General features: G+C 47.7%; 1 protein-coding gene across 4 annotated transcripts; it reads left to right on the top strand.

Annotated features, from left to right (window-relative positions):
* The first annotated feature begins 646 nt into the window (after nucleotides 1-646).
* Nucleotides 647-14552, top strand: LOC129050460 (golgin subfamily A member 8M-like). Of its 4 annotated transcripts, none has more exons than XM_054532571.2 (19): nucleotides 647-1013; nucleotides 2659-2778; nucleotides 3677-3736; nucleotides 3920-4000; nucleotides 4855-4893; nucleotides 5159-5206; nucleotides 5295-5379; nucleotides 5475-5581; nucleotides 6622-6708; nucleotides 6815-6922; nucleotides 7118-7205; nucleotides 7593-7858; nucleotides 9431-9506; nucleotides 9938-10029; nucleotides 10283-10345; nucleotides 10596-10696; nucleotides 10779-10879; nucleotides 10975-11130; nucleotides 11216-14552. In XM_054532571.2, exons 1-19 carry the CDS (start codon nucleotides 966-968, stop codon nucleotides 11389-11391), a joined length of 1902 nt encoding a protein of 633 aa, XP_054388546.1. In that variant the 5' UTR covers nucleotides 647-965; the 3' UTR covers nucleotides 11392-14552. The 4 variants fall into 4 exon arrangements, with proteins under 4 accessions (XP_054388546.1, XP_054388547.1, XP_063572633.1 ...); XM_063716562.1 differs by lacking the exon at nucleotides 647-1013 and adding an exon at nucleotides 1036-1745; XM_054532572.2 differs by lacking the exon at nucleotides 6622-6708.
* The last annotated feature ends 8353 nt before the right edge of the window (nucleotides 14553-22905 follow it).

The following is a 22905-nucleotide window of genomic DNA, read 5'->3' as shown; positions in this document are numbered from 1 at the left end:
TCTTGGCTCACTGCCAGCTCCACCTCGGGGGTTCATGTCATTCTCCTGCCTTAGCCTCCCAAGTAGCTGAGACTACAGGTGTCTGCCACCATGTCCGGACATTTTTGTATTTTTAGTACAGATGGGGTTTCACTGCATTAGCCAGGATGGTCTCGATCTCCTGACCTCATGATCCACCCACCTTGGGCTCTCAAAGTCCCAGAATTACAGGCATGAGCCACTGCGCCCAGCCCAAAACTTTGTGTTTTTACAGATATTAGACATGTTTCTTGTTTAAGAAAAAAAATCTTAACAAAAACGTAGGAGAATAAGAGAAACATTTTTCCAAAAAAGAGAAATCATTGTGATTATTTTATCTTATTAGAATGTTGGATAATATAGTCTGCCTCATTAATCATCAAGCATGCTATGGGTTTTCCATTTTTATAGGATCTGTATCTCAGTTAAGGTAATACTGGTAATTTTTGTACTGTAATCAAAGATGAAAACTGTAGGCCAAAATCATAGACCTTGCATAGAAGCTGGATAATGAAGACAGCTATGGAGAAAAACATAGATACACACACACGGACACACATATATATAAAGTATACACACATATATTTTTTAAAGTTTGAAAGCTTTTAAAGCAAAAGCTGGCCCCTCTTCTCTTCCAGAGTGGGAGGCCTCTCCCCTCTCTTAGAGTGGGTGGGGACAGCGGTTGCATGGGCAGCTTTCCTTGTGAGCCACAGTTCCCTCTGGACACACTGCTGTCTGGCCACACCCCCTTTCCCTTTCATCTTTCTCATTGACCAATGGGCTTGGAGCATTAAGGCCACACCCCTATTCCACATTCTACTGGGGCCCTGGTTACGCCTCCTCTGGCTCAGTCACACAGCTGCCTGGTAGGTGACTGGAGGTGTTGATTAGTGCTCACTGGGATTTCGCTGACGTGGCCCCAACCCTGCCTCCCTACCCACCCTGCGATGGCAGAAGAAACTCAACAGAACAAATTGGCGGCAGCCAAGAAAAAGGTAAAAACGCACTAGGTCATAGCCCCTCAACCCAGCCACAGATCCCCTCTGATGACAAGACCCCTGCCAGAGTCCATACGACTCCTGAAGCACACTGGACTGGGCCCCCCAACCCCGGTGCCTCTGGGCTACCCCCACCAAAGTTTTGTCAGTCAGCCCCACCCCTTCAGCAAACAGCCCAGTCCTTGCCCTCACAAATCACCCCAGGGTGACTTTGGGTGGGTGACTCTTGGGGCTTCCCACTCCATTACTGGGCCTTCATCTCCTGCTGCCCCAAGCTTGATCTCCCTGGGCTCTTTGGACTCTCATCTCCAAGGATCCAGGCCCCACCCCCTTTGGTCTGGTGACTGCTGGGACTCCCTGCTGCAGACTCTGCCCTCCCCTCCTGTTGCCTCAAGGTCGACCTCCCTGGGTTCTTTGTGCTGGCATCTCCAAGGAGCTGGGTCCCAACCCTGTACTTCCATCCCCCATCATGGAGCGGCGACTTGGACATGGTGCTGACATGGTCCCTCCCCCCACCAGGAGGAGTGGAATGTAGTGATGTCACAGTCCACCTGTAACTGTCATTACTGCAAGACTGGCCTTTGATCTTATGACCCAGTCCCCTAAGCATTCTCACCCCATTTCTGGTTCCTCTGGTCACAGCACAAATTTCCAGCTGGAAGGGGAATGGAGACTGGGACCTAGGAGCAAGCGGTTTCAGGCTGCCTCACTCCCTTACAGATGTTGATGGTGGGAAAATCCTACACTTCCCCCGTGAACTCAAAACGTTGACAGTATCTCTGGGTGGCAATGAGAGAATGGGTTTGGTTTGGTTTTCTCCCAGGCTTCTACTTTCCAGAGAGATTTTAACATTTTTTTCCGAGTTCTCCACCTCATATTCTAATTCTCTATGGTTCTGGGACCAGACTGCCCTTCAGTCAGTGGTCTCTGAAGTGAGATTTGCTCATCTTCTGTGGAATAGATCTTGGGAAACTGAACTTGACACCTTGAATCTTCCTCATATTATCTCAACCTTGGGTACTTTGAGTGCCACAGGATAAATGTGGGACATCTTTCTGAAGCATCAGTTTCCCTTGATTCTCCTGAGATCAAGAGAAAAAACATGAATGTACTTAGGGATGACAGTCACATAGGTTTCTAAGAGTATACCAGACTTCTCTCTGAAATGAGGCTTGGGTTGTCCTCTTTCTGATAAATTCTGATTTAAGAGAAAGGCTGCCTTCTGCCATGAGGACACATTGATATAAAAGTTTGAGGGGTACTGGTGCACTTCTTCACACTAACAGATGTGTGAGGATGTATGACTCTAAACCACATGGCATACAGTTCCTGCCTACTTAATGTTTACTTTTCTACCTCTGCCTCTGGGTTTGGTCCCTGGCAGCTGCTGATTCTTGGCAAAACCTCAGAGCTTGGAGTCAGAAGACTGAGTTTCAAAGTTCCAGTATTGCCTTTTTCTTTTTTTTTTCTAGCCATGATATCAATCCCTCTCAGTCACTAAGTGAGTGTCACAACATCTTGTACTGTTGTTGGCATCATTAAATCAGATGGTGTGTAAGTGTATTTTGTAAAAACTGTAAAGGAGGATGTGGCTGTAGGGGCTGACGGTTCTCATGAGTATTACTGCTCTTCTTTCCAACAGTTAAAAGAATATTGGCAGAAAAACAGCCCTAGAGTTCCAGCAGGAGTGAACAGGAACAGGAAAACAAATGGCAGTATCACTGAGACAGCCACTTCTGGTGGTTGCCAGTCACCTGGGGATGTGAGTCTTGGCTGGCCAGGCTTCTGGGGACAGGGGGGCCAAGGGGCAATAGAGGGTAATTGTTAAGATTGTAGATGGACTGCTGGGTACTGGTTAAGAATTCTGGCTTTAGCTGGGTGTGGTGGCCCATGCCTGTAATCCTAGAAATTTGGGAGGCCAAGGCAGGCAGATCATGAGGTCAGGAGATCCAGACCATCCTGGTTAACGTGGTGAAACCCTGTCTCTACTAAAAATACAAAATTTAGCCAAGCATGGTGGCGTGTGCCTGTAGTCCCAGCTACTCAGAAGGCTGAGGCAAGAGAATGGTGTGAACCTGGGAGGTGGAGCTTCCAGTAGCCAAGATTGTGCCACTGCACTCCAGCCTGGTGACAGAGCAAGACTCTGTCTCAAAAAAAAGAAAAAAAGGAATTCTGGGTTTGAATCCTGCCTCTCCATCTGCTCTGCTAGGGCTATGATTTAGGGCAAGATCTTGACCTAATTGGGCCTCTCTTTTCACATCTGTATAACAGAGGTGTTACTGTTTGACTTCCACTTGTGAAGTTTAAATGAGATTTGTTATTGTTGTTTTTATGTTAATCCCTAGTACATGGCCTGCTGTAAACACTCAGGACACCCAGGATATGGTCATTGCTGTTTGAGTTTCCTCATCCCCAGTCTCAAGGGGAAGCCAAGACAATGAGAACAGTCACTTGCCATCAGGAATCACTGAAAGGGCCCCAGGATGGGATGGTGGGGAGATAAGAACCATGAGAGAAGTTAGCATAAAGGAGTTATGGGACAAAGGGTCCAAGACAGGCAGAAAAGAAAATGTTGCCAGTTGATGGGGAAGAAAGGAAGTCAGAGGACTCAGACACTGTGGGGGACAGAACATCTCCATATGCGCTCTCATCTCTTGTAGTCAGCAAGAGATTTCCACAGGGAAGGCCCTACATCATCTGCTACCCTGAAGGATCTGGAGGTAAGAGGCTCTGGGCACAGGTGCTGTGACCCTTCAGGTCAACCCTCCAACCTCCTCCTCCAGGTGGGACTGGGTGCCCCTCTGCCAGCTGAGACAGCCCACACACACGCCAGCCCTAATGATTATTCTCTCTACCTCTCCCCCAACTCCTCCTCCACCTCCTCCTCTCTGCATGTGCCTCAGAGCCCATGCCAAGAACTAGCAGTAGTCCTGGATTCAAGGTCCGTAAAAATCAGTCAACTGAAGAACACCATCAAATCTTTGGTAAGAGTCCAGTGGGGTCCCCTGATTCCACACTGCCAATCCTGGGCTCCAGTTTCCCCTTGGGGCCCTGAAGAAAGGGGCTGGGGGCCCCTGGTGCCCAGGACAAATAGGGAGCTGGGGCACCCAGGCCTCACCTGGAGGGAGCCCAGAGCATGCAGCATGGCTCTTCTTTTGCTGCCCTCTTTGCCAACTCTCTCCTCTCCAGACACCCGTGCTCGAGTCCTTGCTACACAAGCCCTGGGGTTGTTGCCTCTCAGGGAATTGGTAGCCTGACTGGTTATCAGGGGCCCTGTATTTCTGCCATGACTCAGTCCCTAATTTGCTCTTTGATTCTCAACAAGCCACCTCTCCTTTTTAGGCTCGTGTTTCCAGAGGAGGTAGTGAGTATCAAAAGTCTCTGTTAGCTCTTGAGTCTGAGATTTAAAGGCCCACTAGAAAGGAAACCTCAGGGCCAAGGGCTCCTGTCTGTCCTTTTCCATCCTATATCTGCTGTGAAGAACAGTACCTGGCCTGTACGTGCTCAGTACATGTTTATTGAATGAACCCACTTTTCTAAATCACAAGCTGCCAGAAGGAGGGGCCTTTCTGAAACTCCGTCTCTAGAGGTTTATGTTGCTGTCCTCTCAAGAGATTCCAGATTCAGACTTTGAGTTCTGTGGCTGTGGGCAAAAGCCAACAAAGACCCAAATCCTCTGTCCTTGGGAGCTTGAGGAGAGTTTACCAGTTCGTGTTCCCATTATGTCTGAGAACTTTGCCTTGAAAATCCATTCCTGGCCCCTGCCTACCACTTCCTGGTCTGGGGAATAGAGTTGAGGGGGCCACCCTCCATCACCTTAATTTGACTTTCCCCACAGAAACAACAGAAGAAACAAGTGGAACATCAGCTGGAAGAAGTAACGTGATTTCTTTGTTTGCTCACGAGATGACTGCAGGGTTTGGGGGGCACTCAGACATAGAGGCCCCAGTCTCGTCTCGCCTACTCCCAGCCTGGGGAAGAAGGCTCACTCCTCAGATTCCACCCCATCCCCACAGGGCCCCTGATAACCTGGTCTCATGGGTGGGCCTGTCCTGGGGCATTGGTGGCATTCTGGGTGCATGTCTCTTGCTGTGCCATCTCTGCCTTTCCCTGGTGAGAGCTCTGTCTTCCTCTTCCTACAGGAAAAGAAAGCAAACAACAAGAAACAGAAAGCCAAAAGGGAGCTAGAGGTGAGTGGAGGGTGTGAAGTTTCCTCCTGTCCTCCGGAGAATGTTTCTTTCCTTCTCTTTCAGCACTTGCTTGGCTTTTCTCCCAAAGGTTCAAATCCAGACATTGAACATACAGAAAGGGAAGCTAAATACAGACCTGTACCACATGAAACGTTCCCTCAGATACTTTGAAGGTGAGAATCTGGGCACCCTGTCATCCTTCAACCTGGCACTTTGACAGGTCTTCAGGGGGAGTCCTTTGGGACCCATCTCAACTCTCTCATTACAGAAGAGTCAAAGGATCTGGCTATCCACCTGCAATATTCATTGCAGCGTAAAAGAGAGTTAGAGCGGGCTCTGTCTGCTGTCACTACCACACAGGAGAAGGAGATCAGTGTGAGTTCAACCATTTGCCCTGTCCCCTGGGTGCCCGGCTTCACAGATGGAGGAGTGAGCCTAAAGGTCCCTTCTGCAGGATGGAGTGTCCTGCCCAGAAGGCAGCATGGCCATATCTTGCTGCTTTTTTAAAAGGTTTTTAGTGGCAGCTTGGGGCTGAGTCAGCTGCTGTGGGTGAGCTGGGGGGCACTGTGTGGAGTGAGCACTGGACGCAGAGCTTGGAGGCCAAGTGCCTGCCCCACCCTTACCTGGCTGTGGTCTTGGGCAAGTCCTAGGTGGGGTATTGGGTACTTGTACTGTGAAGGTACAGAAGAGTACTTCTAGTATGTTACCATTTCTGTAGAAAGAGGAAATGTGTGCATCTGTGTCTGTGTGTGTGTACATACTATGATAATATACATAAAACATGTCTGCAAGCGTTCATAAAAAATTCAGGAGAGAGCAACAAGATGGCTGGGAGATACTTCCCTTCTGTACCTTCTGAGTTTTGGACTATGCGAATGTATCATCCTTTCAAAAAGTGAACAAAATTTTAATTTTCCCTTCCTATCTGTGCCCCCATCCCCAGCAAGAAAAATGGGCTTAGAGTATTGGATAGACCTGGGTGTTTATATCCCAGCTCTGCCTAAGTGAACTCAGGCAAGCACTTAACCTCAAATACTCCATGTTTTTTCATCTATACAATAGAGGTAATCATAGTAACTGTCTCCTATGGTGGTTGTGAGGATTAAACAGGATTGTTAGCATGGTACCTGGTGAAGCATTCCACAAAGGTTCAAACAGTGGTAATAATAACAGTAATAACAATAGCAATATTATCTGATCTCTCTGGGCCTCTGTTAGCCAGCTATAAATTCAATCTCATTCCCTGTCCCTTCCAACTTTACTGAGTTCTTTTAAAAACCAGACCACGGGCTTGGAAATGCCTTGATCTTTACTGAGCAAGTTGTATATTGGGCCTAGCCCTAGCCCTTTTAAGGGGCACTGTGTGGAATGGCCTGGGCTCACCAGATTGAAACTGGTCACTCTTCACCATCCAGTTCTCCAGCCACAGTAAAGCACGTATGGAGTGGAAGTTAGAGCACTCCATCCAGGAGCAGGCACTGCTGAAAGCGCAGGTGACACAGGTGAGGTTTTCCGAGGGATGGATGTGGAAGGAAGATGACCCCAGGTGGCCAGGAGCAGGAGAGGACCAGTGACAGCCCTTCCTAACTTCTGTGCCCATTCTTGCAGTTGAAGGAGTCATTTAAACAAGCCCAATTAGAAAGAGACGAGTGTGTGCAACATCTAAAAGGAGAGAGGGCCCGGTGGCAGCAGAGGATGAGAAAAATGTCGCAGGAGGTGAGATCTGACCCTTCAGCACCCCCACCTTAGATAGGTCACTGGATCTTTCTGGGCATCTGTAAAATGGCAATAGTACAGCCAGAGGTGGTCATGGGTCTGGGCTTTGTGGAGGTGGGGTCAGAGAGGGAGATGGCAGCCTGTCCAGCCACCAGCCCCTCTCTCCAGGGCCCTTTCCCCTTGTGCTTTTGGCAGGTTTGCACATTAAAGAATGAAAAGAAGGATGATATGCGTCGGGTAGAGAAGCTGGAGAGGAGCTTGTCCAAACTGAAAAACCAGATGGGTAAGATGGGGCTGGCGTGACCTGGGAGCAGGACTGGCATCAGAGGGCTGTGAGGGTGGCTTAGAATACCCCAGGGAGGTGGGTGGATGCAAGGGCTTTGAGGCAGAGGGAAAGAGGTCTGTGCCAGGAGATGGCAAGTCTTGTCATCTCAATAAGTCTCAGTGTCTCAGTGTCCCCATCAGCAAGGAGGGCCCACTGTCAGCCACCCGCAGTGCTCTTTTTCTGAAACTGGTTTGGAAGACTGGCTACCATCCCGATGCATGGAATCATAAGCAGTGAGGCCAAGTTTGGGGAGTCTGAGAGGAGCTGTGCACCAAGAGGAGGGTTTTTGTTTTGTTTTGTTTTTTTGAGAATCCAGAGGCCCTTATTATCCGCTTCCTTTCTCAGCTGAACCCCTGCCCCCAGAGCCCCCAGAGCCCCCAGCAATGTCCTCCAAGGTGGAGCTGCAGCACCTGAGGAAGGAACTAGAGAGAGTGGCAGGAGAGCTCCAGGCCCAAGTCAAAAACAATCAGCGCATAAGCCTCCTGAACCGGGGACAAGAAGAGAGGATTCGGGTGCAGGAAGAGAGGCTTCGGAAGCAGGAGGAGAGGCTTGAGGAGCAGCAGGAGAGGCTTCAGCAGCTGGTCAAGCCACAGAGCATCTTTGAGGAGCTGGTGCGTTGCCCCACCGGGGGAGCCTGCCCTCCTCCCTAGCCCTCCGGGCCTTTGTTTCCCCACCTCTAAAATGGGGCAGTGTAGCCCTCACGTGAAATGTTACTTCTAAGGGCACCTGTGAGCCAGGTGGCTGTGGGAGAGAGGGGATGATTTTTCTAACCTGCCTCCACCCTTCCTGGTGCCATGGGAGGCAGACACCAAGTTCTGGGGTCTCCAGCTGCAGTGGGTGGCTGCTGATTGCTTCTCTATGTCCAGAACAACGAGCACAAAAGTGCACTGCAGTTGGAGCAGCAAGTAAAGGAGCTATAGGAGAAGCTTGGTGAGGTGAAGGAGACAGAAACCTCCACCCCATCCAAGAAGGGCTGGGAGGCGGGCAGCAGCCTCTGGGGAGGGGAGGTGCCAGGCCAGAGGCAGCTCCAGCCTGGGGGCAGGTGACCCCAGCACTCTCCAGAGCAGTACTGTGACTGTTTCTTGCTTCCTGCCCTCTGACTTTTAGAGGTGGGTAGCCCTGGGCTCCTCTCAGGTCTGGACATCATCATCCCAGCTAGAGGCATGGAGCCCCCAATCACAGGGGAAGAGACGGTGGTATAACAGGCTCCTTATGCCAGGTGCAGTGGCTCACACCTATAATCCCAGCACTTTGGGAGACTGAGGCAGGAGAATCACTTGAGGTCGGGAGTTTGAGATCAGCCTGGCCAACATGGTAAAACCTCATGTCTACTAAAACTACAAAAAAATAAAATAAATATTAGCAGGGCATTGTGGCACATGCCTGTAATTCCACCTACTCAGGAGGCTGAGGCATGAGAATCGCTTGAGCTCAGGGGGTGGAGGTTGCAGTGAGCTGAGATTGCACCACTGCACTCCAGCCTGGGCCACAGAGTGACACTCTTGTCTCAAAACAAAACAAAAAGACTCCTTAGATTAAAACTGGATTCCAGCCCGGTTCCACTGGTCACCATTCAAGTACTTTTCATCTCAAAGTCTGTTTCTTTAACTTCAAAGGGAAGTTAGCATTTTCCTTACAGAGGTGCTGAGGATTAAATGAGAAGAGGATATGAGATTTGAGGCTGGGGAAGGAGGCATGGGGTTCTAGGAAAGGGAGGCAGTCACTTAGGCCTGGAACAAGGGGCCAGGGGCCTGGGCAGGTGACAGAGCCCCACAGTGCCCTCGCTACCCCACTAATGGGCCCAGAATGTGGAAACCAGCCACCACGTGCTCTCACGCCCAGGATCTTCCTGCAGGTGGAGCTGAAGAGCCAAGAGGCTCAGAGTCTGCAGCAGCAGCCAGACCATTACCTGGGTCACGTGCAGAAGTACGTGGCCACCTATCAGCAGCGGGTGGCCGCCTATCAGCAGCTGACCTCTGAGAAGGAGGCGCTGCACAGGCAGTGACTGCAGCAGACCCAGCTCATGAACCAGCTGCAGCAGCAGGAAGCTTGGGGCAAAGCGGTGGCCGAGATGGCCTGCCAAAAGTTGCAGGAGACCCAGGGGAGGGAGCTGTGGAGGACAGGGCCGTGAGGGGGACGACCTGGCAAACTCCGTCCCTTCTCACTCTTTCCTGGCCCCTTAGGAGCGCCTGGAAGCTACCAGCCAGCAGAACCAGCAGCTAACAACCCAGCTGAGCCTCGTGGATCTCCCAGGGGAAGGTACGGGAGACCACTCAGAGGAAGAGGAGAGAGCCCCAGGAGGAAGGGGGGACTGTTAGCAGCATAGGATTGAGGAGTTGGAAGAGACCTTTAGAACAGCTGGTCATTATGCCAACCGGGTGCCTACACTAAGTTCGGCATCAGTGTGTTGACCTCCTGTGAGCAGGGGGCCACCAAGTTGCCTAAGGATGGCTGAACTGGCCCAGGTCAGAAAGAGAGCAGGTCAGAACTCCCACATCGACCAGTAGTGGGAGTGTGCCTGGGCGGAATAGCAAGATTTTGATTCTTAAAAGTACAAATAAAGAAGAGCAGCTCATTCCTCTCCGGGGAGGGGCTGGCTCAGGGTTACACAGTGAGGGTGGAGGCAGAGGTGGGCCCACAGTACCTCCCTTGTTGGGTTGTCTGAAGACCCCTCTGGCCACCCCCCACAGGAGATGGAGGAGGACATCTGGACAGTGAGGAGGAGGAGGCACCTCGGCCCATGCCAAGCATCTCAGAGGACCTGGAGGGCAGGGAGGCCATGGTGAGCCTGACTCCCCCTGCACCCATTTTGCCACCTTCCTCTGTGGTCCCTCCAAGACCCCTTTATGCTCTTAGTTTCCCTGCATTCTGGTTTCTCTGGACCCTCACCCCTTCTGGGAGCCATTGGTCAGAAACCATTTCACCTGTAACAAATGTGTACTCTCTGAGGCCCCAAGGGAAAGGGCTGCACTCCACCTCTCTGCCCCATTTGCTGTGTGTATGCCCCTACAAGAATGCTCATGTCTTGCCCTCAGGTGGTGATTTTCAAGTCCGCTGGAGCCAGTGTCCAGGAGGAGCAGGCACGGTTACAACAGCAGGTGAAAAAGCAGAGGGTGTGCTGCCAGTGCTTGGCTCACCCGGTGGCCCCTGCCCTGTAGGAGCCAGAGGCAGTGGTCCCAGCCCCAGGGACTGGGGGCGAGTCTGTGAGTGGGGAGACCCACTGGGCCCTGCAGGAAGTCATGGAGAAGCTGGCCCATGCCAGGACTCACCTCCGCCTTCTCCATGACTTGAAAATGCCACCTGAGGGCAGGTCGCTGCCGAGATGTGACCGCAATATTTTGGCTCCAGAGCGGCTTTATGGACCACCTGGAGGAGAAGGCAGACCTGAGTGAGCTGGTGAAGAAACAAGAACTTCGCTTCATCCACTACTGGCAAGAGAGATACCATCAGTGAGTGGGAGGCCAGGGCACCGCAGGGGGAGCCGCAGGGCCGTCAGAGGGACCCCAGCATCTGAGCCCTGTCTTCTTGCAGGAAAATCCATCACGTTTTATCAGAGCCAGTGGGCAGTGCCAAAGATGCGGCACTGGGAGGAGGACGTCATCAGGCTGGCCCAGGACAGGGAGGAGATGAAGGTAGGGTGTGCAACATCTCTGTGGGGGTGGGGGTGGGGGTGGGTGTGAGGGTGGGTGCAGGCAGCGGCATGACAGCTGAGCACCCCTCCCTCCAGGTGAAGCTGCTGGAGCTGCAGCAGATGGTATTGCAGCTTATAGCCACTACAACAATGGTCACAGAAAATTCCTGGCTGCTGCCCAGAACCCTGCTGATGAGCCCGGTCCAGGAGCCCCAGCCCCCCAGGAACTTGGGGCTGCAGACAAGCATGGTGGTGAGTAGAGCCCTCAGGCGGGGTGGGCAGGCAGGAAGAGGGGTTCTCCCACTGTGCTCAGATCCCCACCTCCCTCTCTCCAAAGATCTTTGTGAAGTGAGCCTCACCTCCTCTGCTCAAGGAGAGGCCAGGGAGGGTCCTCTCTATGACAACCCTACCACACAGCCAATCGTGCAGGACCACCAGGAGCACCCAGGCTTGGGCAGCAACTGCTGTGTGCCATTCTTTTGCTGGGCTTGGCTGCTGAGAAGAAGGAGATAAACATCACTGTCATCAAAGAGCTGCTCAAGAAATTTTTAAATAAGAAACCAAGTTATGGGGTTAATCTCCTACACAATTCATTTACTTCATTTGAATGTTAGAGTCACTCATGATTATTTGTGTTTCTAATTTATAGTTTAAGTTTATTTGTAAAAAGTTAAAAGAGAGTGGGTCTCTGTGGTTCTCACTGATGTTCACTCTGGCATCCTTTAGCATTTTTCTTTTTTAATTTCATAATTGTAGGTCATTAGCATGCATATCGAGTTTGCCCTTATGTGGTGGGAGTTCAAACACACAAAGACCCAATCTTTGCAGAAAATTGTTCTCGTTGGTTTGGAATAGGCTGCCATGCTTCTTTAATATTATTGCAGCATGTATATTCACTACAGAATTGAGACAAAATTTGCCTATGTTCTACTGTTGTTTGATCTAATCTTAATCACAGTGAGCTCTTCATTAGCTCAATATGTGGTTTGCCCCCAAGTGTGCACTGTTTATTACTTTGTAATATGCCACTATGAGTACTGACATTTAGAGTTGTTTAAAGGCCGAGAACTGGAAACAGCCTTTCCTCCATTTTCTGTGTGTTGGTGATGGGAGTAATAACCTTTTGGGGGAGCTTTTTAAATCTCACAGAAGAGGAAAGTGGCCTCCTCTGGCAGGTATGTGCAGGACAGATTGTGTTTCATCTGTTCCAGTGCCAAGAATTAGCGCTCTATTATGGTGGTTCCCTTAGGATTTATATGTGCTCTGGGCTCATGAAGATATTGCATCAGGAGCTGCAGCAGTTGTACTCTTTTTCGATGACCTAAAAAGGGATTATTTCTGAGGAATGAAAGGTTCCCATCATTGACTGTGGATGTGGAAAACCTTTCCTAGTTTAGAGCATTTGTATCTACAATACATTTTAAAGTCAGAGTTCATGTTACCTGTTTTAATCACATGACTACATGCCTCAGTTCACAAAAGGGCACTGGTTGGCATTCTTCTTAATGTATTTAGTGATGATCATAAGAAATCCTTTACGAGTTCAAATGTCCCTGGAACAGGTATACAGGCTCTAGTCAAGAATGAATTAGAGTGAAGGAAAGCTGTGTGGTGCCTGGCATTCCTCTCTGTTCATGGAGCTTCTTTGAGGCTTGAAGATTGATGTTACCATCTAGACGTCTCTGGCTAATACCTATTCTTCAACCACCTTGGTTACTCTGACATAGGAATTTACTTCTTTTCCTTGAGTGGAAAACACTTTAATAACAAACATTATTATAAACTAATATATGTGAGAGTACTTAGTTGAAACAAAAAGGAATTTTAGTAGACAGTATTATACTATGTTTGAAAATCAAGGAGAAGTTTATGCAACTTAAAATGTTTCCAAACTGCAGTGCAATCTACTGTTTGTGAATGTCAATGTATTATCAGGAAATGTGTCTATACAGTCACACAGTTATATTTCCTCACACACTTCTTTACAAAGAGTGAAATATGTTTTTGTACCTCTCTGTTTCAGTCAGGGACATATTTAGTGCAATATTTATGTGATTGTGCCTATGCATGATGAATGACTGCATTTCAGTCATTTATTGCCTAAATCATAACTTGATGCTTGGGAAAACTTAATAAAGTTTTAATGTCTGTATTCCAGAACACATCACATTATTAGGATGTAGGGAGATATGTATGTGTGCTCCCTGGTGTGGGGATTTCTAGTTACTAGACCGTCTCCATATTTAGCATTTGGCATCCTCATGATACTTCTATGACATTAACAGGAGAGCAGCAATACGATTTTACCGATGGAATAACAGATTTGCCGGCATTCACTGAAAGAGGGCAAATATTCGGTCCTTGTGACTTCAACTGACTCTTCCAAATTTTATGAATGTATCAATGTATTAGATAAACCCAGTTTCAGAATGATAAAGAAAAAATGTTAGACCAAATAATGTGGCTAATTAACAGTGGTACGATTTCTAGCCCGTGGGTTTAAAATGCACTTAAAGTCCTGTTCTTGCCTTTTATTTTCTGAACTTGCTGCTTTTGCATTCTTTGTGTTCAGTTTAAAGACAGTTACTTTAAGAGTATTTTAAACCCTCGTGCTAGAAATCGGACCACTGTTAATTAGCCACATTATTTGGTCTAACATTTTTTCTTTTATCATTCTGAAACTGGGTTTATCTAATACATTGATAAATTATTTCAAAGATACTTTTATCATTGAAATCACTTCACTTTACCCTGATAAACATCAGTGACTAGGAATGACCTTCAGATAGCGTTTAGCATCTGTAACCAATCTGACAATAATGTGTTCATCAGGTGCCTATGGATTAAATCACACACTGGCATATTTAAGCTGAAGGTCAGTCTGGAAAATAAATTTACTATATTGACTGAAATACCACTCTTTGTGTAGGTATTTGTCATATATTTAAGAAAAAGCTAAAAAGAATGGAAATTGTATGACAATAACTTAAGTCTTTCTTCAAAGTGCATGCCGTCTTTTGCGATACCCCATTCAGCCAAGTATTTGTGCTCTTCCTCATTCAGTATAAGGCAGCTTTCAGTTTGCTTAGAAGGCAACATTGGAATGTTAGAGTTCATCAGAAACATAGAATTTTAAAATGTGAGTTCCGCTGAATACATTTGAGTTTCTGTAGGAAGAACCAGAACACCTGAAGATTGCAGTATATAATAATTATTTTAAAAGTATTTGATTAAACCTGATAGATTTTCCAGAAATGAAAAAAAAATCAGCTCTAAAACCAAAGCTGATTTTTAGAAAATTTGAAAATGTAAATCAGCCCTATCCATAATATATTTTCTGTAAAACTTTATCTTGAAGAGTCATTTTAAAATAATATAACTATTAAAAAATGTAACTGCTATCTTAATGTTCTGAAATAAGTTAAAATATTTTAAAATATGAATACTGTAGTATAAAAGAAAGAAACGGTGGGAAGGAAAAGCAGAGAATGAAATGGCAATTCCAGTCCAAAGCTTTATTTGCCAAGTTTTCTTAGAATGAATTTTACCAACTTATGAATTCTTGTGAACAGAATGTGTCATGGAAATACTGAAAGATTTTTCCCTAGAGAGGCATTATTGACTGCTGGTGTGATGCTACTGTAATGTAATAAATCATTAATTGTTTCAAAGTATTGTTTTTGCCTTAAAATTTTATTTTGCATTTCTTGAAAACTATAGTATTAAAGGTATTTATACGTGTAACTGCTGGGCATGCTTCACATGAGATAATATGTTTCATTTTTTCACAAAATTGTAACATAACTATGCAAGTGTTTATTAAAAGAACACAAAATAAAAAAGTTATGGGATTAAAAAAAGTTATGAGGTTAAAAAGTTATGGGATAAAAAATGTACAAAAGTTGTGGGAAAAAAGTAGAAAAAAGTTTTATGAAAAGTTACAAAAAAAGTTATGAAAAAGAAGTTATGGGATTTTTTTTTTAAAGTCATGGAAAAAAATAAAAATTATAAGCAGGCCCCTGTTAGCAAAGCCTGGAGAAGTGGGGCTGGAGTCTCCACCGCCACCATGTCCCTACCACCCCTTCCCAGGCACCCCTTTACAATTAGGCTAGCAGGACAAGACCTCTGTCTAATGGGGAAAGACAAACAGACCCTTTGCCACCTTGACCAAGGCTGAGTCCCTAAATTTCTGGGTGATGATGATTGTTATTTAAGAGCCAGAGGCTGGTGGAGTTGGTTTGCTTGGAGGAGGCCTGATGGCCCCCTTACTCTCACCATAGCAACTTTTCCCTCAGGGGGGCTCCCTTCTTATTCAGAGAGGCAGGACAGTGGGGCTAACTGTGGACCAGGCGAGGGCACGGGCTGCTGGAGTGGCCCCCCTTCCCCAGTGTACATATTGTGTCTGTGTAAGTTTTTGTATATTCCAGAATGTAGGGCCACCCCTGTATCATACCTAGCTGAGGTTGGAGCTGGCACATGGGGAGGAGGTTCTAATAATTATTTGTGGCTGGGAAACTTATTTATTGCTAGCATAGGACAGAGGAAGGGGGCGGAGATGGGGTCATGGCTCCCTGGTCATGCGACTCCTGTTTATTTTGCTTTTTATTTTGGACAAAACGGATTTAGCCATACTGCTCGGCCTGGTGTGTTCCCGTTTCCCTCACTGGGTCCTGGAGTTTGTGCCACCAAACAAGGAGCCCCAGAGTGTCTTGAACATGTCCAGCTAGGCTGTTGGGGACCTTCCAGGCGTGTTACCTGTATGCTGCCTGGTGGCACCTGGGGGATTCCATGGGGACTGCCATGGAGCCTATGGGGTGCAGTCCAGCCCTGACAGCCAACAGGCCTAGAAGCCTGATGCAGCAGTGGCTGGGAAGACAGGTAGCAGCACCTAAGGGCACTGACTTCCACCCACCCCAGGCATCTTCCGTTCTGTCCCCTTGCCTCCCTCTCCAGTCTGCACCTGGTGGCCTCTTCTGCAATGAGCCGAGATCGTGCCACTGCACTCTAGCCTGGGCGGACCCTGTCAAAAAAAAAAAAAAAGGAACTGCTGCCTCCTGCTGCTGAGAGCATACACTGGTATGACCAGCTTAGAAAACAGTTTGGCTCCATCTCATAAGGTTGAATATTCACACTCCTCCCAGCCCGGCAACTCTACTCTACATCCAAGACAAATTCTTGCCTATATAAAACAGGGGATGTGGACAAGGCATGCAGCTCTGTTCAAAATAGCAAACACTTATTGCCCATCAACTGGAGGGTAGCTGACTAAATTGTGCTTTTTCTTCCCTTTGATTTCCTGTAGTCTTATGATGCAAGTGGCTTTCCCATGGCTAGCTTGGGGAGGGGGATACTCTTGGCAATCGAGTCTGGGTTGGCAGTCCTGCTTAGCCCTAGGGCAATCGGTGCCGCCCAAAACAAGAATAAACAGAACAAGTTACCGGGTGGAGCCAATGCCTTGGGTCCCTGGAGGTACAGACTTGTACCTGTAGGGAATAGCCATCATACACATCAGTCTTTTCAAATGCTTTTGTCACTGGGCTGAGTCCAAAGGACATCCTCTCCCAAAACATTACAAAGTTTATTTGGGCTACCATTTATCCAGCATTTATCATGTGCCTGAGCATGTACTAGTGTACTAATTGCATGCATTATTTCATTTATTTATTTATTTACTTACTTACTTACTTATTCATTTATTTGAGATAGGGTCCCTTTCTGTTGCCTGGGCTGGAGTGCAGTGATGCGATCACGGCTCACTGCAGCCTCAAACTCCTGGGCTCAATTCGTCTCACCTCAGCCCCCCGAGTAGCTGGGACTACAGGCATAAGTCACCAAGTGCAGCTAATTTTTAAATAAACATCTTTAAATAAACATTTTAAATAAATGAGGTTTGACTTTGTTGCCCAGGCTAGTCTTGAACTCCCGGCTTCAAGCCAGCCTCCTCCTTCTTCCTTATTGTTGCATTTAATCTTCACCATCACCCGATAAGAGTGCCTGGGTGTAGGTGCTCCACACGGTAACAATGGAGCAACCTCCTCTCATAGGTGACAATGAGATTCAGTTTAGTCAAACAACTTCTCAAAGGTCACACAGTTGGAGGGTGGCTGAGCCAAGATGAAGACCTAGGACTCTAAAGCTGTTGTGCCAGTAAATGACAAAAATCTCTGGGGGTTCAGGATAGCTTCCTCCCAAGAAATCTTTCTCCAAAGATTCTAAAAACAATCATAGATCCATCTTTCATAAAGCAAACAAAACTAGCAGCCCCTTCATTTTGGGGTGGGGAGTGGGGGGAGGATAAAGGTTAGCTAAGCTCCAGGGCATCCCATTTTAATCCTACGTATTTATAAGGCAACTGCCAGCACAGCACCCCGAACCTAAAGAACCCTGCACAGCTGTCTCTGTGGGGCATGGCGTGTCCATGGATGTAAAGATTTTCCAATGTGTGCTTACAGGCCAGTGGCATCATCCTCAGTCACAGGTTAAAGGGCAGCTAGGCCTGGCCTGCTAGGCACCACCATGAGAATCTGCCGAGCTTTCCAACTAGTTTACCTGTTGGTTGCAGTGACAGACGCCCTGAAAAGAAGGGGTGTGGGTGGGAAGAGTTCTGATTTGAGGTCCCCTGTTCCGGGCATGATCTCTTTTCCCAGTCGCAGGAATCAGGGGACTCCATCTGTAAACACGGGCTGAAGCTATGTCCCCCAGCCCCCTCTTTCAACCAGGCGTCACCCTCTGCTTCTCTTCCATAGACAGCCTAGAGCTGCCAGCATTCCCTTAGGATCTGTGCCCTCAGGCCTGGCTTAATTTTTTCCTCTCCAAAGAGCCATCTGTAGGGCCAGAGCCCGGCAAAGCCTAACTCATTACTGGATGCCAGTTCCTTTGCCTGACTTTCAGTGATTCCTACCTTACCCTGGGGTTTTATGTTTCTCGTCTCAACGCTAACATTTCTCATTCCTCCACAAGTTGAATTGCTCACTCCAGCCAACTGAAGCATGCTTTTCTTGACAGTTAGCTTGAGGCACACGGTTGGTGCTTAAAAAAAAAAAAGCATTATGTCAATTTCATTCATCAACAACAAAAGTGATGGCTCCACTGCAAAGTTGATAGTGCCTGCACCTCTGAGTTCAACAGCCTTCTAGACAAAGGGCTCTCAGCTGAAACATGAGCATGCACACATATGCCTCTCTCTCGGTCTGATGAGATAATTTGGATACTTGGTTGTTATCCTTGAGCATTTTCCTGCCTCATTAATGCACGTGTAGCCAACACAATAATAATCATAGCTAATAACGGCTAAGGCTGAGGACTTTCCTTAGCCAGGTAGTGGCTTTACAACTTTAAAGTTTTCACTAGACTCTCATTGAATCATTTCTCTTTTTCAGATCAAGAAACTGAGACTTACTATCACATTTGGGATTAAGTTAAAACAAAAAAAGAAACTGGGGCTTAAAGTTGTCAAGTATTTCACAGCCAGCAAGTGGCTAAGTTGGAACTTGAACCCAGGCAGTCTAGCCCTGGGATCCTGTGTCCTTACCCACTCTCCAGTGTTGGCTACGCAAAACTAAAGTGTACACATTTTCAACTATAGTTTAAATGCGTGACATATTTTTCACTATATTTTATGTAGGTGACTTTCAGTTTGGGGGTATTCTACTTACACAATCTATTAAGCTGGATATTAACTGAGAACAAAAAGAAACTAATGCACTCCGAAAAACATAAAACATGCGCAACATGATGTCACTGCAAAAGACAAATAAACACATAGCCTTCTTGTGACTGTATTTTGCTGACCGTCCACGAGTTAATCATCTGCCTGAACTCAGCAGTGCTCTGTTCCCTTGGGACACACACACACACACACACACACACACACACACACACACACGAACACACACACACACACAGAGTTAGTGGCTGTGCCGCCCTGAGCCTCCAGTTGGCGAGTGTGAGGAAGGGACCAGATGGGTCGGGCAGAAAGGTGCTGGGTCAAGGGAGGAGGCGGCAGCCGGGAGCGCGCGCACGCTCTGGACTCGTGCACCCGCCGAAACTGGTGCGCGCAGGGCCCGCCTGGTTGAGGCGTGAGGGGTGAGGGTGACGGGGGCGGGGTAGGGGCAGCCCTTTCCCAGGCGGTAGTGGGGGCAGTGGTTATGTTGCCCTTTGAAGCTGCGGCTTGACAGGAGCCGCGCCTCCTGTGGGTGGAGTCCGTTACAAAGGGAGCAGCCCCGCAGGCCACCACACAGCTCCCGCCAAGGCTTCCGGGCACCTTGCCATTTTCCAGCCACGCTCCCACAAGGGTCCAGGCGGCAGGCAGAGGCAGAGTCGCGAAAGCTCGGCTGGGCGGCCCCGCGGGGTACTCGCCGCCGTGACAGCGGCTCCGGACAGGCTCCCCTTCGCGCCCCTGCCGCCGTAGATGAGTGGAAGATGTCCGTGTCAGGGTTCAAGGCCAAAGTGAAGTTTCTGGGTCTATCTTCCACAAGAACCAGGAGCCGCAGCCCCCGCTCACGCTCCACTGCAACATGACTGTGAGGCGCCCGGCGGCGGCCTCGCGGGGCAGGGCGAGGGCAGAGAGGGGGCGCCGGGAGTCCCAGGACAAAGGGGAGCCTTCCCCAGAGAGGCCCCACTTCCCCGCCCCTTTCTTCCGCGACTGGCCCGGCCCCGGCCGGGACTGCGGGAGGCTTGGGTGGGAGGAGACGGAGGGCGCGTCTCTCCGACTCCTCGCGTGGGGTAGGCTTGGGGGCTGTTGGCCCCTCTAGGCCCCCGTCGCCGCGCCCCGAGGTGGGAGCCCGCGACTGCCGGAGCCTTCTTGGGACCCATGGTCGCCCTCCGTCGGCCAGCCTGCTCCGGAGACCGCGACAGGGCGGTGCAGGGCGGCTCCGGCGTTTTTTGAGCCCAGGCGGGGAAGGGGAAAGACCTTTAAGATTTTCGGTATTTTGGCTGGGCGCAGTGGCTCACGCCTGTAATCCCCTCACTTTGGGAGGCAGAGGCGCGCGGATCACCTGAGGTCAGGAGTTAAGAGACCAGCCTGGCCAACATGGTGAAACCCCGTCTCTACTAAAATGTACAAAAATTATCCGGGCGTGTTGGCAGGCGACTTAATCCCCGCTACTTGAGAGGCAGAGGCAGGAGAATCGTTTGAACCCGAGAGGCGGAGGTTGCAGTGAGCCGAGATCCAGCCGTTGCACTCAAACTTGGGGGATAAGAGGGAGACTTCTCTCAAAAAAAAAATTATTTTTTCTTTTGAGGGAGTCTCACTCTGTCACCCAGGCTGGAGTGCAGTGGCGCGATCTGGGCTCATTGCAGCCTATGTCTCTTGACAGTCCACTGGTTAAAGCGATTCTGCTGTCTCAGCCTCCCGAGTAGCTGGGATTACAGGCGCCCGCCACCACGCCTGGCTAACGTGTTTTTAGTAGAGACGGTGTTTCACCGTGTTGGCCAGGCTGCTGTCAAACTCCTGACCTCAAATGACCTACCTCTGCCTCCCAAAGTGCTGGGATTCCAGGCGTGAGCCACCGTGCCAGGACCCAAGGCCCTTAAGTTTTAAGGCCTCATTCTTCAGTCAGGTTTTCCTTGCTCCCGCGTGTTCAGCCAATTGGTTTTAAGTTTCTGTTGAAGGAGAAACTAACAATGAGAACGGACTCGTTGATGGAAGAAAAGATGGAATGCAGCCTCTGGTGCTGTTTGAGTGATCACTCTCCCCCGGGTCTGGCTGCGCACTGCTGTGTTCTGGAAAGGCGCATTGTATGGTAGATGCCGCAGGTAAGAGTCCTGTACAGGTGCTCTGCCCGCTTTTCCTTTCAGGCTTCTGTATCAGCTGTTTTTCCCTTGTAGAATGTGCCTGTGACCTGTGCCCCTGACTTCCACCCCTTAACCCTACCCAACTTGTCTTTACATGTCTGACCATCAAGGCTCTTCTGGGTCGTATTGAGTTCATGCTGATATTTTCCCTTCCTCCCCCCAATTTTTGCTTTGGTCACGTTATGCTATATTCTGTAAGCCTTTAAAAAAATTCTTTTATGGTGGCAGGGGAGAATATTTTGTAATTATGCTTTGTGCTTTTTATCTTCCACTCAATAAATGCTTGGTAAATATTTGTTTTATTGAGTATATGACCCTATTCTAGCTATATTGTGCTTGAACCAAAATCTTAACTGCCTTGTAAGTTAACTGCTAAGAATTTGTCAAAAGTGCAGAGATAACATCCAGAACTTGTCAGGGATAGTACAAAAAGGTCTCTAAGGGCTTGATGGAAGTCTGTAAATTGACTTCATGTGAAAGAGTGGAAGAAGCGAAAATGTGAAGCATGACTGGAGAGCTGGAGTGATAAAGCAAGGGTCTCTTTCTCCAGATCCTTTGTAACAGTGTTATGTGTCCTCTTCTAGAAGATCATTCTGAAAGATAATGCCAACTTGGAACCTAGGAAATCACCCAGTGGGTTTCTGCGTGTTAGGTGGTTCAAATCCTCATCAGCACCTTTGTTTTCTCTGCCTCAGTTTGCTTACAGCGATGTTCTCAGTACCTGTAATTGCTGTCTTTGAATACTTAAGCATTTTTTTTTAGATCACAGGGGTGTATGTGCGTTTTTATTTTACCAAGTGTTAGAATTTTTACTCTGATTTTGTGGGCTCTGCTTTAGTCACTTGGTTGTTTAGTTGTAAAATGATTGGCAGGAAAAACTCTGTGTGTGTCTGTGTGTGTGTGTTTGTGTGTGTGTGTATTTTAAGGTTGTTTTGTTGTCAGAACACTTAGAATTTTATTTTATGTGGTAATTCTGTCAGTTTACTTTATTCTCCAGCCCACATTTATTGAACAGCAAAGTATGAAAGTAATGTGTCCCATAACCAGCCTTCAGAAGAATTACAACTGCTGTATGTCTGAACTTTATTTTCTTTTCCTTTTTTTGTTTGTTTGTTTGTTTTGTTTTTGCTTTTGTTTTTGTTTTTTGAGTTGGAGTCTCACTCTGTCACCCAGGCTGGAGTGCAGTGATGCAATCTCATCACACTGCAAACTCCGCCACTCAGGTTCAAGAGATTCTCCTGCCTCAGCCTCCTAAGTAGCTGGGATTACAGGCACCTGCCACCCCACCTGGCTAATTTTTGCAGTTTTAGTAGAAACAGCCATCTTGGCCAGGCTGGTCTTGAACTCCCGACCTCGTGATCCACCTGCCTCGGCCTCCTAAAGTGCTGGGACTACAGGCGTGAGCCACCATGCCTGGCTGAACTTTCAAGAAGAAGTTTGTGCATCAATTTTTTAAAAATTGTGATGTCAAAAGATAGCTGTGTCCTACATTTGGAAAGATACAAAAACTGAACATTCTGGCAGGCAGTTTTGCTTACTGGTGCTTGAGATAGAGCCATACATTGGTCTCAGTGGATTTATGGAGAAAAATAGATAGAGAAAGTTATTTCTAAATAAGACCAAAAAATCCTTTTCTTAAGCAGTGACAAGTAAAGAGGTTGTCTTGGTTAACCTTGAAATGTGTTGCCCTTGATTAAGATAGTTTTATGGTGGGGATGGTAGTGGTGATAAACTTGTTTGAAATTTGTCCACTTATAATAACCTTTGTGGTAGCTGTCCCAGACAACTTCATCCTCACAGGCCTTAAAATTACTATAAAATTAATAGAATAGAGGAGAAACAAAGGACCTGAATAATTAGATGCTTAGATAATTGTAATGTGTTTTCATAACCGGTGAAAAAGAGCAGGGTTAGAAGCACTTAAACATTCTATGTAAGGAACACTGCCTGAATTTATATTGCAATTTTTGAGCACCATTCGTTGTTTAAAAACTGGTATATTGTAGGTCATATTTTAAAGACAAATAGAAAACTTTTTTCAAGATGGATATAAAGCTTAAACTTATCAAAATTACAAAATTTAAAGCATATGATTGAAAAACATTAATGCATAGATTTACATATTGGTCATCATTTTAGATGTCTTTCAAAATTGATTGTCTCTTAAACTGAACAAACTTTGAACATGTTGTAGCATTTGTGCTGAAGGTTAGGTTTCCTGGGGTGGTGGAT

Source organism: Pongo abelii, chromosome 16, assembly GCF_028885655.2.
Source record: "Pongo abelii isolate AG06213 chromosome 16, NHGRI_mPonAbe1-v2.0_pri, whole genome shotgun sequence".
Taxonomy (NCBI): Eukaryota; Metazoa; Chordata; class Mammalia; order Primates; family Hominidae; genus Pongo; species Pongo abelii.
The sequence above is the reverse complement of the archived record's forward strand: the minus strand, read 5'-3'. Positions and strand labels throughout refer to the sequence as shown.

Bases quoted from the DNA above. Each gene is read 5' to 3' on its own strand.
- LOC129050460 (XM_054532571.2), top strand. From the start codon at position 966: ATGGCAGAAGAAACTCAACAGAACAAATTGGCGGCAGCCAAGAAAAAG. The intron at 1,014-2,658 runs GTAAAAACGCAC...TCTTTCCAACAG, and splicing joins TGGCGGCAGCCAAGAAAAAG to TTAAAAGAATATTGGCAGAA. The intron at 11,131-11,215 runs GTGAGTAGAGCC...CTCTCTCCAAAG, and splicing joins GGCTGCAGACAAGCATGGTG to ATCTTTGTGAAGTGAGCCTC.